The sequence below is a fragment of the Lepisosteus platostomus genome, chromosome 11, assembly GCF_059453375.1.
Source record: "Lepisosteus platostomus isolate fLepPlt1 chromosome 11, fLepPlt1.hap1, whole genome shotgun sequence".
Taxonomy (NCBI): domain Eukaryota; kingdom Metazoa; phylum Chordata; class Actinopteri; order Semionotiformes; family Lepisosteidae; genus Lepisosteus; species Lepisosteus platostomus.
In genome coordinates this window covers 44,099,581-44,111,768 of record NC_142621.1, presented here as the reverse complement: position 1 = coordinate 44,111,768, position 12,188 = coordinate 44,099,581, and the positions used below count along the sequence as shown (strand labels likewise).

The 12,188-nt window shown below is 38.6% G+C and overlaps 1 protein-coding gene across 1 annotated transcript; it reads right to left on the bottom strand.

Moving 5' to 3' along the window:
• Positions 1-109: 109 nt before the first annotated feature.
• On the bottom strand, positions 110-6,141 carry LOC148652764 (parvalbumin-like EF-hand-containing protein). The gene is made up of 5 exons (XM_088599904.1): positions 6,008-6,141; positions 3,238-3,399; positions 2,437-2,572; positions 1,939-2,054; positions 110-1,015 (listed from the first exon to the last, which is right to left on the bottom strand). Exons 2-5 carry the CDS (start codon positions 3,341-3,343, stop codon positions 972-974), a joined length of 402 nt encoding a protein of 133 aa, XP_088456030.1. The 5' UTR covers positions 3,344-3,399; positions 6,008-6,141; the 3' UTR covers positions 110-971.
• Positions 6,142-12,188: the final 6,047 nt, after the last annotated feature.

Here is a 12,188-nt window from a genome sequence, read left to right as displayed (position 1 = left end):
GGTTGCAGAGCTGTTCCTGTATTTCACTGTGAAGTGAGAGTGTGAATATATTTACTGTATCAACACCTATGGGGCTGTACAGGAAGACCAACAGAAGAAAACAAGCAGGTATTACACAGTGTTTTATTGGTAAAATTCAAGAACATGTACCCAGACTGCTTCAGCCTTTGTTTATATATACCAACTTTTATACAACAAAGTTCAACTATGTATTAAAAAGCAGCCCTGATCAATAGGGTTTGTCTTTGTATTTGAAAGCACTCCAAGACACATTTTCTGCAGTGATCATTAACAATAAGCATAATTCTGTAGACAACCAATGTAAGGAAAATCTGAACAATGATCCTTCCAATGCAAATCAAAACCACGCACCTTGCTTCTCATCTCCCCAAAAATGTAAATGTCGCTTTGTGCTGTTTGCAAGCTGTCAGGGCTTAGCCTGCTAGGAAAATATTTTGAAAATTTATCCATACATCCATTTTCTCATTTTTTATCCAATATGGGTCTGGGGGAGCTGGATCTTATGCTAATATTTTTGATGCATTCTTTAAACCGATTATGGCAAAATAGTGGTGTTTCCTGTACTCTGAAAGGTGAACTGTGGAGATGTGCTTTAGTATTCTTTGAGTGAAGCCAAGTGTTTTGTAACCACTGTTGCATTATCGTGACAGTTGCAAAGTCATTCTCTAAACACATCCTAAATTTTTACAGTTACACTTTGAAGTGACACATGGAGAACTTGACCTTTGGTCACAGATATTTGTTTAGTAAATGAGATATGTGTGGTATTACAGTATGTATTTACATACAATAATAACATGGCTTTCACCGAGGAATTGCTAGGCAAGTGTTAGTGCATGTTGGAAGCTTTCCCAGCAGTCAGGGCCATAACTGAAGCGAAGCCAAGTCCAATAGGAACCGTGCGAGCGATGAAAGTTGATTCCAGAACCTCTGCTGCCCCTCTCCCTTGTCTACTTCTTTGGTTTCTTCTCCGATTTGACCAGGTCTGAGAATTCTGCAGGGCAGCACAAACCAAAAGCATTATATGGGAGACAATTGCAGTCAAGTACTGTAAATTGAATTGCTTGCTAAGAAAATGTTTCTAATCTGTTGTGAAAATTTGTGTTTTACTGGTTCCTTCACATGAAATATTTGTCACATCATTTTTCAGGTCCGCAAATGCGGGTCCAAACCTTCAGTGTTAAAGTTCAAAGTGCTTGACTTCAGAAACCCCGAAGGTTTTTAAATGTTAAAGCATCGAATGCTTGTCTGACAAAGGGCTAAAGCTATTATAGACTTCCTCAGTCAGAATTTCAGTTTTATTTTTTGTGCATACCCAATTTGAGTGGGATATTATTTTTAAAATGTTTAGAAAATCTACAGCATTAGTAAAAAGAGCTTTATACTTTTATTTTTCAACCAAATTAAATTAGGTGCACTGTACCTGTAAACGTTATGTGTGATCATGTAAAATATCACCACAAGAGGGCCCTAGTTTGTTGGATGTAAATAACATCAGCATTTACCTTACTCTCTACACCTTTTACTCACTCAATACTTCACTGCCCCCCTGTGTCTTTGTTATAAATTGCATTCCTTTTAAGTCCCTAGGTTTTTGCGTTGCACAGTTGCCTGCAAAGTTCGTCTGTCCCACAGGTAAAATCATTAACCCATGCTAAGTGCTATTGGCCTCTGCAGAGCTGTCTCAAACCTTTCACGGCAAGCAGCAGGTCTGCAGTTTTGACTAATGGAGAGGGACAGCATTCCACCTCATCAGCCCTTTGTATAAATCAAAACTGCTAGGTACCTGGAGGCATCGCAGTATGTTCTCACAAAGTTTAGTACTAGAACCCATATGTCTGCTAAAGGCTTGGCTATACCAAAAATCAGCAGCTTTCCCCTATTGTAGTTCCTTCATTCACCCATCTCTCCTCGCACCTCTGAAATCAATCCTCCCATCGCCATCCACATCTGCAGCCTGTAGCATGGCCTCAGCCTCCTCATCTGACAGGGGCATCACGGGCATGGAGCTGGGCACTGTCGACAGGATGTACCTGCCAGGACAACAACAAGTAAGTGCCAATATGCTCTCTCTAAAGTAGCAGGAGACCAGAGCAGACTACTCTCGATACAAGCTCATGCATCACTTCATGTGCAATAGCACTACATGTAGAGGAAGTTTCCCATCTTTAACATAATTTCTTCCTCTCTACACATTCATAAAGCTAAAAGGTTGCTTTTAGGCTACAAAATATAGAACTTTGAGGATTTACTTTTAGCTTAAAAGTCTCTAAAAGTTTAGCATGAGTGTGCCACATGCTCAGATTTTGCTTCTAAAAGGGAAAACATTGCAAACAACAGAACAATGCATAATGTTTTAGATTTTGCACAACAGTGTATGTGAGAGAACAGCAGTCCATCTTTTATCAGTCATACTTGATCTCATTCCATTCAATGTAGCCACTGTTGTCTTTGTCCAGCATCTTAAAGGCCTTCTTGATAGATTCCTCCTGCTGCTCTGATGTCGTAAATTGTTGCATGTACTCAAAGAACTTACTGTAGTTAAAGTTTCCTGCCAAAACAACCCCCAACAAAGATTTGTTAGTCATTAGAACTTTTATCTGAACCATATTATCTTCACTTTCTGGCCATGCAGTTCAGAACAAATCCTGAAATTCCTTCTGATCCTCCAAATGCCTTCTATAATGGGGATGTCCAGCTCTGGGCAGCCCCAATCCAGCAGTTTTTGTAGGTCACTGTTAAATTTCTAAAGATATAGAACAATTCCATTATCATCATCAGTTAAACATTATTTGTAAACAGATCTATGAGGAGCAGCAAAAAGGCTGAGATGTTTTACAACTAAAATGCAATCTTCACCCACCAAGGACCAGAATATTCTTTATTATAAAGACTGCTTTCTTGATTCATCAATAGCTAAAAGCTGTTGCCAGCCTTCAAAAACAGGTAACCTAGAGGACTGGTCTGAGTGAGGGTCTCCAGTTCCAGATTAAGACCCCTCCTCTATAGGATTTGTGTATTGAAACTGATGAGCTGATGATGACAATCCATTGACTTTATTCTTATTTATTTGTTGGATTCTAGGATGTGATTCTGCATTGAGGTCAAATTACTGTGACACATGTGCTTTGTGCCTGGCAGGTCTATACACCTTTGCCTGAACTCACACTGATCCATGCAATAATACAGACACAGTTTAATGAGAGCATCTTTCACCTTGGAGCCTCATTTCTCTGGGCATGCGGTTGATATCCTGGTCGCTCAGTGATGCGCCCATGGCCAGTGCCATCTTTTTTACCTGCATGCTGAATTCGTCCTCCATGACCTCTGCCTATATGGTACTGCACAGCAGGATAATTTGGGTCAAATCACCTAGTGCTGGAAAAGAGATAACTGTACCTTATTACTTTTCCTAAACAATTTCATTTTTTATTTTTGGACATTTTGTCTAAAAAAATATGCCCATTCTTTTTATGTTTTAGGTATAGACAGATTATTTAATGACACATCATATCATCACTTTCACTAAGTGCTTATCCAATTCAGGGTCTCAGTGGCCCACAGCCTATCCCAGGAAGCATCATTCAACATGCTGTCCTATCTTTTAAATCTTAAATCGCTCATGCACAGAATGTCAAATGTTAAGGCTATGACAATGTACTGTACCATAGACACCTGAGGCCTGTGGCTTCCATGTCTACCAGGCTTAATCACGAAATGCAAGCCTTTATTCAACTAACAGGTTGCTTGATCGGAATATGTGCAAGTCTTTTTTTTACATAAAAGTCTGAGATTTTGCCAATCAAATGCAGTAGTTAAAAGGCATCATCTAACATGCATAGGAGCTGAAAACAGTCAGGCAGTTCAAATTAATCATATTCTTAAGTCAGTTAAGGGTTTGATTGTGTAACTGGGAGCTGTGCTGGAATAAAAACCAGCAGGATTGTGGGCCTCCAGGACTAGGATTGGGAATGCCTATATTAGACAACACATTTATGGTTTCATGACAATATGCGTTCATCCTTCAATTATTTTGGGTGGGATGGAACATACAGTAGCTGTACCAGATGCTTTTAACAGCTTTCATGGTAGCCCACTGTGTACCTGCTCTTGATAACCTGGATTTTAAGAGTCCTCAATGCATGATCCCTGTGCCTCGATTAGGTTGAGAAGACCCTCAAAGGCATCCAAAAAATTGGCATTGCAGGTGCCAAGCAGGCAGTAAAAACAAAATAGAAAAAAAACCTTTTCATATGATATACAGTGCTGAATACCACAGTCTAACAGGCTAGTGTTAGCACAGATTAATCTGTAGCCCCAAGTATTCATTTAGTGTGGTAACTGTAAGGTTTTTCTGTCTTATTTTATTTTAGCCAGTACTCTGTTATACTGTGTCCTCACTACATCTTCCATTGGTGTCGACCCCAGCCTGATTTTTACAGCTTGTGGACATCTGATATATTGTTTGCCAAAGACACCAGCTGCTTGTTTTGAGTGTATGCACGATGCTGCTTTTGGGTATGCCTCATTCCATTCCACACCAGAGATTTCTTGCATTGAACAGAACCAGAAAGAGTCTGTCCATTTTCTTATTACTGCCAGTAAACCAAGTTGCAGCCTGAGGTAATGCAAAGGAGCTAGTCCCCTAGGGTGAAGTACTGACCGACCTCTCCCCTTGACGGTATGTGCTGTTGACCCACTGATCCCACCCCCAGTCTACCTGAGTGGGTTTCCCTTTTCCTCCACTGGGGCCTTTATTTCTGGAAATGGAGTCTTATGATAACAGCTTGTAATGTCAAATCTTCAGTTACACTGTGCCTGGATGTTCTAGAGTCCCTGTGTGTAATCTTATTGCTATTTCCATTCCCTTGAAGTGCTGAGCTGGCAGGGAAGCTCAGAACCTCCAGACCTTTTTCCAGCTCTTCCCAAACTGCACACCACACCAACAGGACAAGCAGGGCCACTGCCCCAGCCCCCTCCCTCCCCCAAAACACAAAATCCCCATTGCTACCACACTACCCATCCTATAGTAATACACAGTTTAAAATAGATGTCTTCGCATAGGGCCATGTCAGTTCTGACATGGCCAAGAAGAAGAGATCCACAGTCTTTTAAATATGTGACAAATTATTTTAGCAGGTTTAAAAAAAGATCATAACATGTCTCCATTAGAACACATTCAGTGGAAACTCAAATAATGTATGTATTTAAAAAAAAATATTTCAACTTTATTCGCTGCTCTTTCAAAATAATAATAAAATGATATTAATAGACTGGTTTTATCTTGTGTCTATACAACATATATCGCATCAGCAAATCTTCATAGATCAGGTCATCATCATAGAATGTTTATCTGCCTGATATGGTAACTGAATGCGAGATTTCAGTGTACGATATCTTCATTGCCACCCACCCAGCATTTCTTCAAATACTCCAAGGCAACTATTGTGCCTTCAAAGAGCATATTTAACTTTTGCAAACGTAAACAAAAATAAGATTCACATCACAATCATTACTAGTTGTGTTTCAGTATATCCCACGTGCATAATATTTAAATATTATAAGCAGCGTTTAAAAATTAACAAAACACAAACACTCGCATACACACCATTTGAGATTTTTCCCAAAGAAAATCTTGAGAGTCCCAAGATTTTCAGAGCAGCAGTTTCTCTAAATGGAAATTATCGAGACAAAACTGAATGTCCATGTGTTTTTTCAACTGTTGTCATCATAATATCTTTTCTTATTCAAGCAATTTTAGGTTATCGAATCCCGTATGTCTCTCTGCTCTCAGCCCTTGACTCTGCCTTCAAGGTATGCACAACGCTGTGCATCAAGCCTTCTGTGACTTCATTGCAGTGATAGTGCAGATCAGTCTCACCACTTGCTATTCTACCCCAGAGTTCGACACCTCCACTTGCAGCACCCTGCTTTCTCAACAGAATCCCCTTTTTTGCTCCTTTGATGTCCACAGTTGTTCACTCACCAGCAGTGTGGCCAAGATCCTTGGTTGTTAGAAACCCTGGGTGCGTCTTGTCTTCCAGTGCACTCTGAACCTTCCTCTCTGTCCTGTCTCTTATATACCCACAGGCTGTGCTATTTCCATCTCAGCAGTGCACCTGTCAACTCTCTGATTCTTGTAACTCCATCAGACCTTTGGCTCTTTTGCACACCAGCCATAGGTTCCTCACCACTTTACTGCGTAGAAAACCAGAAACTCTCATTTTGTGTCTTCCATTTTGTGTTTTCAGCCTACTCTCAGCTGCGTATGCTGAGCTGCTATTCAGCAGCAGACTGACAACTGACAAGGATGCTAATTAGCTTCACAATTTATATTGACAGCTTCCTTAACAGCAGTCCAACTGTTTTTTTTTCCAGCTGTGAGCTAACATGAAAATTCTCATTCACATTGACAACCCTTCTGGTTTGCCATCATATCGCATATTTGTACATGTCCTTGAGAACGTGGTTTCTCCTTAAATTATTTATATATTCAAGTATTAGTAGTTTACAAAGTAGTGTCTGAGAAAGCCTATTCACTATAACATTTCAGAGGAATCTTATTATTCTAGAAAAGAAAGAAATAGATGCAATTAGTTCTTAAACTCTTTAATTAAACAAAAGCATATTACTTGGTCTCTAAATGAGCTTTCCCAGTGTTGTACTTGAAGAATAATTTATACATTGAGCACAACAGCCACATTCATTGTTTCCAAGTACAGGGCTTAATTTGTTTTTAGAGGTTCTATTTTCTTTTAAAGTTACAAAATCAATTTCCCTACAAATAAAACCATGCTTAAAAACCACAACTGTATTGCAAAAGAGGGAACAGATGATAAATAAACCAATGTTTATTCAATATATTTTTATTAAATATTTCTCTTGTGGTTTTTAAATGTGGTTCTAATTTTTGCCAAAAAAAACAACTGCCTCTAAAACATAAGTTCAGTGAACATGAACAAGAACTGTGATTCGTGTTATTTTAATGACCAACATTTTATGAAAGTTTTTTTTATTCCCTCTCAGCAGGATATGTTTTCAAAAGAAGAGACGTTTTTGGATTTAACCCTTCAAGCTATAAAGCCTTAACTTAGGAACTGAATTTAAACATTTATCATCCTGTAATGATTGTGTCAGCTGAATAGGGTGTTTTAATTACAGTATTTACTGTAAAACAAGATGGTTTTTAGTCTGTTTTTTAGGGATTCAGATATACTTTAAGCATTTGAATTCTGACTTTAAATATGAGTGTTCTTTTTTCATTTTCTACATTTTATATAGTTCAAACTTTCTTAAATTGTTTTTAATACCTCTTATGGGTATTCTATTTTGGAGTAATGCACCTTTTAGGGTTCTTTTCTCTGTAGTGAGAGACTGGTAATGTTTAGGGAGATGGTGTCATTGCTTTACATTTTTTGTGATACCTATTAGTGGCTATTTGGGTAATATGATAACTCTTGATTATAAGCAGCAATTTTGTTAATTTAGTTTTTGGATTAAAGTCTCTTCACAATAAGATGTGAACTTTACATACTGTAACTAACTTTACAGGAATTTCTTACTTTGCATAATTTGGGCAATTCTCCAGTTGAAAATGAAGCCTGTGGATTTTTTAGCTATTATAAGCATCCATTATTATACTTGAAATTTTATGAATTCAGCTTTATTTCTTCAAAACACATAGATGCTATTGGGAGCATTTGGGAAAATGCTTTAATTGAGAATTTAGACACCTGAATTTCATACTAGACAGCTGGGTTTCTGTCCTTAATCCCAGATATCCCATTGCTTGTTTGCCTAGCTTTGAACTTTGACCTCAAGACAGAACCTCTGTCGCCAAAAGTTTCATAACAGATAATGAGCCAAACCTCTCCTTGTTCCTCTCGCCAGGAACATAGTCTCTCAGCTGTTTCCTACAGACAGAAAGTCAGACTTGTCAAACTGCAAATGAAATTTCTCCCTTTTATCCTCTTGCCTTTTTGCTAGAGCAGATTAGGTTGCTTTGCAAAAAGCTAATTTTAAAAATAATCATTTACACATTTCCCCCTGCAAGTCTTTTAGGGAAGAAAAGAAGCTTTGACCTGACTTTATCAGCTCGAGCTGAGGGATGACCGCACGCCATGATTGCTTTAACGTGCCAGTTCACTGTTCTCATGAAGATGCAGCCCAGATGAATAATGTTTTCTCTCTGGGCTGTGTGTTCTTTGTATTCCCAAGTGCAGTGTGTTTAGCATGTTGGCAAGCTCCATACTAGGATTAGCTCTGTTGAAAATGGATGTGTTATAAATTCAGAATAAACATTAGTAATGTGTGTTGCTTATGTCAGCAGCCATAGAGTCTATGGCACACCAACGTATTGACCAACGTCATGTGGTCTTAAAAATCATTTTTACAATACGATATAACACTACAGACACAGAAAAATGTACACATTCCTAGCCTACTGAAAACCTACTGACACTTCACTTGCATGAATTGATTATTTGGTTCTCCATCTCTGGTGCCATGCCCTGTGAACTGAGATTTCACCCTGATTGTGAGGCATGTTACTGTACCTGTAACTTAGTCATTTTCTTTTCTCTTCTGAACATCAGATGTCACAGCTTGTTTGCATGAAATAAACTCATAACATGCTAAAATCAGGGAATTGCAGCTACAGGCATATAGTATGTCTTTTGCACCTTCCATCTAAAATCCAAGGTTGTGCCTTGTCTCATTTGTATGGTGAACATTAAACTGCACTGCTCTGTTAATATTTAACAATGCCCATGCTATGTATGTCTGAAGACTTAACAAATCAGTGAGATATAAGTACAGGAAAACAGTACGCATGTGGGCAGCTGTAGGTCTCAGATTACAATTGTGATGTTCTCTGCCAGTATTAGGTCATTTTTGTATCAATCACCATGGCATACTGTATATTATATGCATTTTATGCTGAACTAATTAAAGTCAGTTAATCAGAGACTGATTCTGATTTTGAGGTTACAGTTGTCAATCTTTCTCTATAGCATGTATGCAACCTTTGGCAACACAACACAATGAAGTCATCTTATCAGCAGTTCCAGAGATCTGTGAATGCGCTATGCTTTGCTGTTTTTTACCTCAGTTCTGAGAACTCAAATCCAGACTTGCATTACCCTGTTAATACAATAATTCTTACCACATGTCAATAGCAGACAAATATCCTAGCTAATGGATTAAAGAAAACAGCACATCATACAAAAGATCCTTCATTATACTTGATAGAAAAGTGCTGGAAATAACCCTGTTTCTGAAGTTTTTATAGTGTATTATTTTCTCAAGAAGCAAGCTGAGCGTGTGATATGCGGGTGCATATTGGATGTGAAATACAAAATAGAAATAACAAGAGAAAATCTCTAAGTCAGTACAGCTCTGATGGCTCTTCCAGTCTTCCAGAACCAAAGGTACTGTATATGGTTTGTTCCACACGCACATTGTATTTGGAATTCAACTCTCTGTGTTTTTTGTTTTCAGCTACTTTGCTTGAACAGTAATTGAATGATGAGCTCTCTAGGTTATGATGGAATAGCCCGTATATTGAATATTCACATGGGTTAGCATGATGTTCTGAGATAGGAGTGGAAAAGAAACCAGCCAAAATGTAAAGTCAGTTCTTCAAGCGTGTAGTAGTTCAAGTAGGTGGCTGTGTCAGCATGCGTAGGCTGCAAAGGATCAAGTAAAGCTTTATTCCATGCTGAAAAGAGAAGAAAGGAAACACAAGGTTTTGGTTGTGGAGCCTTCTTTGCCGAAGAAGTCACCCCTCACACTTGAAGAAGGCTCCACAGCTAAAACGTTGTGTTTCCTTTCTTCTCTTCTCAGCATGGAATAAACCTTTACTTGATCCTTTGCAGCCTACGCATGCTGACACAGCCACCTACTTGAACTCTCTTCAAGAGTGTGTCTTACTGATGTCACCGGACATAGACATCTCCATGTTAAAAATGAATAAAAGAACCGAGTACTGCGGGATATCACAAAAAAGCCTGAGGAGTAATTTATGATAAATTATGTTAAAAATGCACTAGCATTTGTTCTGCACCTCAATTTGTTTATATACAAAACTTTCAAAAGGCATACATTGTTGTACAATAATTCTGAACATTCACAATACCAAAAATACACAATGGAAGCAAACACATGAAACTCAATACAAGTGAACTATATTAGTAAACTACATAGGAATGCAATGCTAAGGAGTATCCAGGGATGCAATGAGGCTGCTAGGGTTTATAGTTATAATTATTTGGTTTAATCGTTAGCACCAGGGGAGGCTATGCTCAGTGCTTGGTCTCTCCACAGCTGAGTATTTGTTCCTTGTCTGGAATGAGATCCTGCCATTAAATAAAGGGTTAAATGTTCGTGACCTAACTGGTTCTTGTTCTTTGCTGTTTATTACAGAAATGATCTTTTTTCTTTTTAATATACAAGGTGATCTGGGTCACTAAGCTGATGCTCCTTCTCAGGATGCTTGGAATTGGCCCGAGATCTGTGGCTCCCATAAAGCCTGCTCTGAATTTAAAGTGTGCTCATCTATCACAAGGTGTCAGTGGTGGCAGGTTGCTGTTGGCCTGGTTGTTATTCATTCTTCACTCATTTCAGGTGAAGGTTGTTTTGTTTTCATTTCAGAATCTGATTTACTCCAGTACCACATGTCAATATTTTGCGTTTGTATTTTTTTTTTTACATTTAGAAAGAATTCTGCAGTTGCATGTTCTGAGAACACTCAGTAATTAAAGTTTTAAAGTGTATCCACGATAGAGAGGGACAGCATGGACAAGCCTAACAAGGAGAACAAAGCTGTTTTCTTTAATGAGGACTTGTACAGTAGATCATTTTGTATATCCTAGAGAAGAAAGGGTTACAGTGTGCCCTTCTGACACAGAGAGAAAGAAAACAGTGTCTTTATCTGTCAGTTCTTGGCTTTGGTGGTACTGGAGCCGACTGTGACAAATCATTAGTGTCAAGTACAATGGACATAGTGGTTGCTGGCAAGCCAGATTCCTCCTGGCTGGAATCTTAAATTCTATCTCTTCCATGAAACCAGAGCAGGGTTTATACCAATCACGGCTGCCTGGTGCTGACAGATAGCCTGTCCCCTTGGTGCAGTTAAACTTAGACATGGAGCCTACCCTGGCAAACATTAATGGAATTGAGGGATGCTTGTAGACTGCAAAAATGGAGTGTTGCTTATTATCTTTCAGCTCTTGTAAAAATTAGCACGGAAATCTATGGAAAACAACATTAGGAAACGTTTACAGCTGAACACTCCTTATACTGTACATTGGTAATCTAGGATGCACTTCGAGACCAGGATGAAATCACTGGTATATCTGTAGCTCCAGGATGTAATTTTCATTTGCTTAGAGTTTTTTTTTTCATGTCAAAGCTGTAGACCTTTGCAGCTGACAACATTGAAGGACTCCAGAGTTTTCTACATTAAATAGTCTCCCATTTGTTCACAAGGCTCCAATTAGACTTAGATACAGTATATACTGTAGTTATATAAAATAAAACTCTACACCACAGCAACAAAAACAGCTACAACATAATTTCTTAGCCATGTTGTCTCTACTCCCAGTGTCACCTTCATAATCTTTTGAACTGAAACACTGTCAGCTATCAATGGTGGAGAAATTAAAATGGTGTAATTTCCCAGTTTTGCAATAACCTCATCATGAGTCCCTCTTAGACTGTAATAAGTCTGTTGTCTGTTCCTGATTGTGTGCACAACAAACTGCAGTGAGGACATGGCCCAGGAACAAGAACATGGAGCAGAGAGATCTGGTAGGATGACATCAAATTGTGTTCTTTATCACCTGTTAGTGTTTTATTTTACATACATTAAACAGTGGAGTAGCACTGCTGCAGCAGACACAGAACAGAGAACGTAGGGTCTCATGCTGAAGCAAGATTCCTTATTCTGTAATTTTGTTCCCACTGAGGGCAACAAAACAACAGCTATCTTGCCATAGTCTGCATTCTTGCTCCTAAGTAATTCCTAATAATGTTTCATCCTGCCACTGACTGCAGTAATTCTGCATAAAATGAAGGTGGTAGATGTTTCTTTATGGACTGTGATGTCACAGTGCTGAATCAGAAAGAAAAACAATAAACCAGATAACCGGGACATTTCAGAGAATTCG

Bases quoted from the DNA above. Each gene is read 5' to 3' on its own strand.
- LOC148652764 (XM_088599904.1), bottom strand. From the start codon at position 3,343: ATGGAGGACGAATTCAGCATGCAGGTAAAAAAGATGGCACTGGCCATG. The intron at 2,573-3,237 runs GTGAAAGATGCT...TTGTTTTGGCAG, and splicing joins CAGAGAAATGAGGCTCCAAG to GAAACTTTAACTACAGTAAG. The intron at 2,055-2,436 runs GTATGACTGATA...TTGTCCTGGCAG, and splicing joins ATTGAATGGAATGAGATCAA to GTACATCCTGTCGACAGTGC.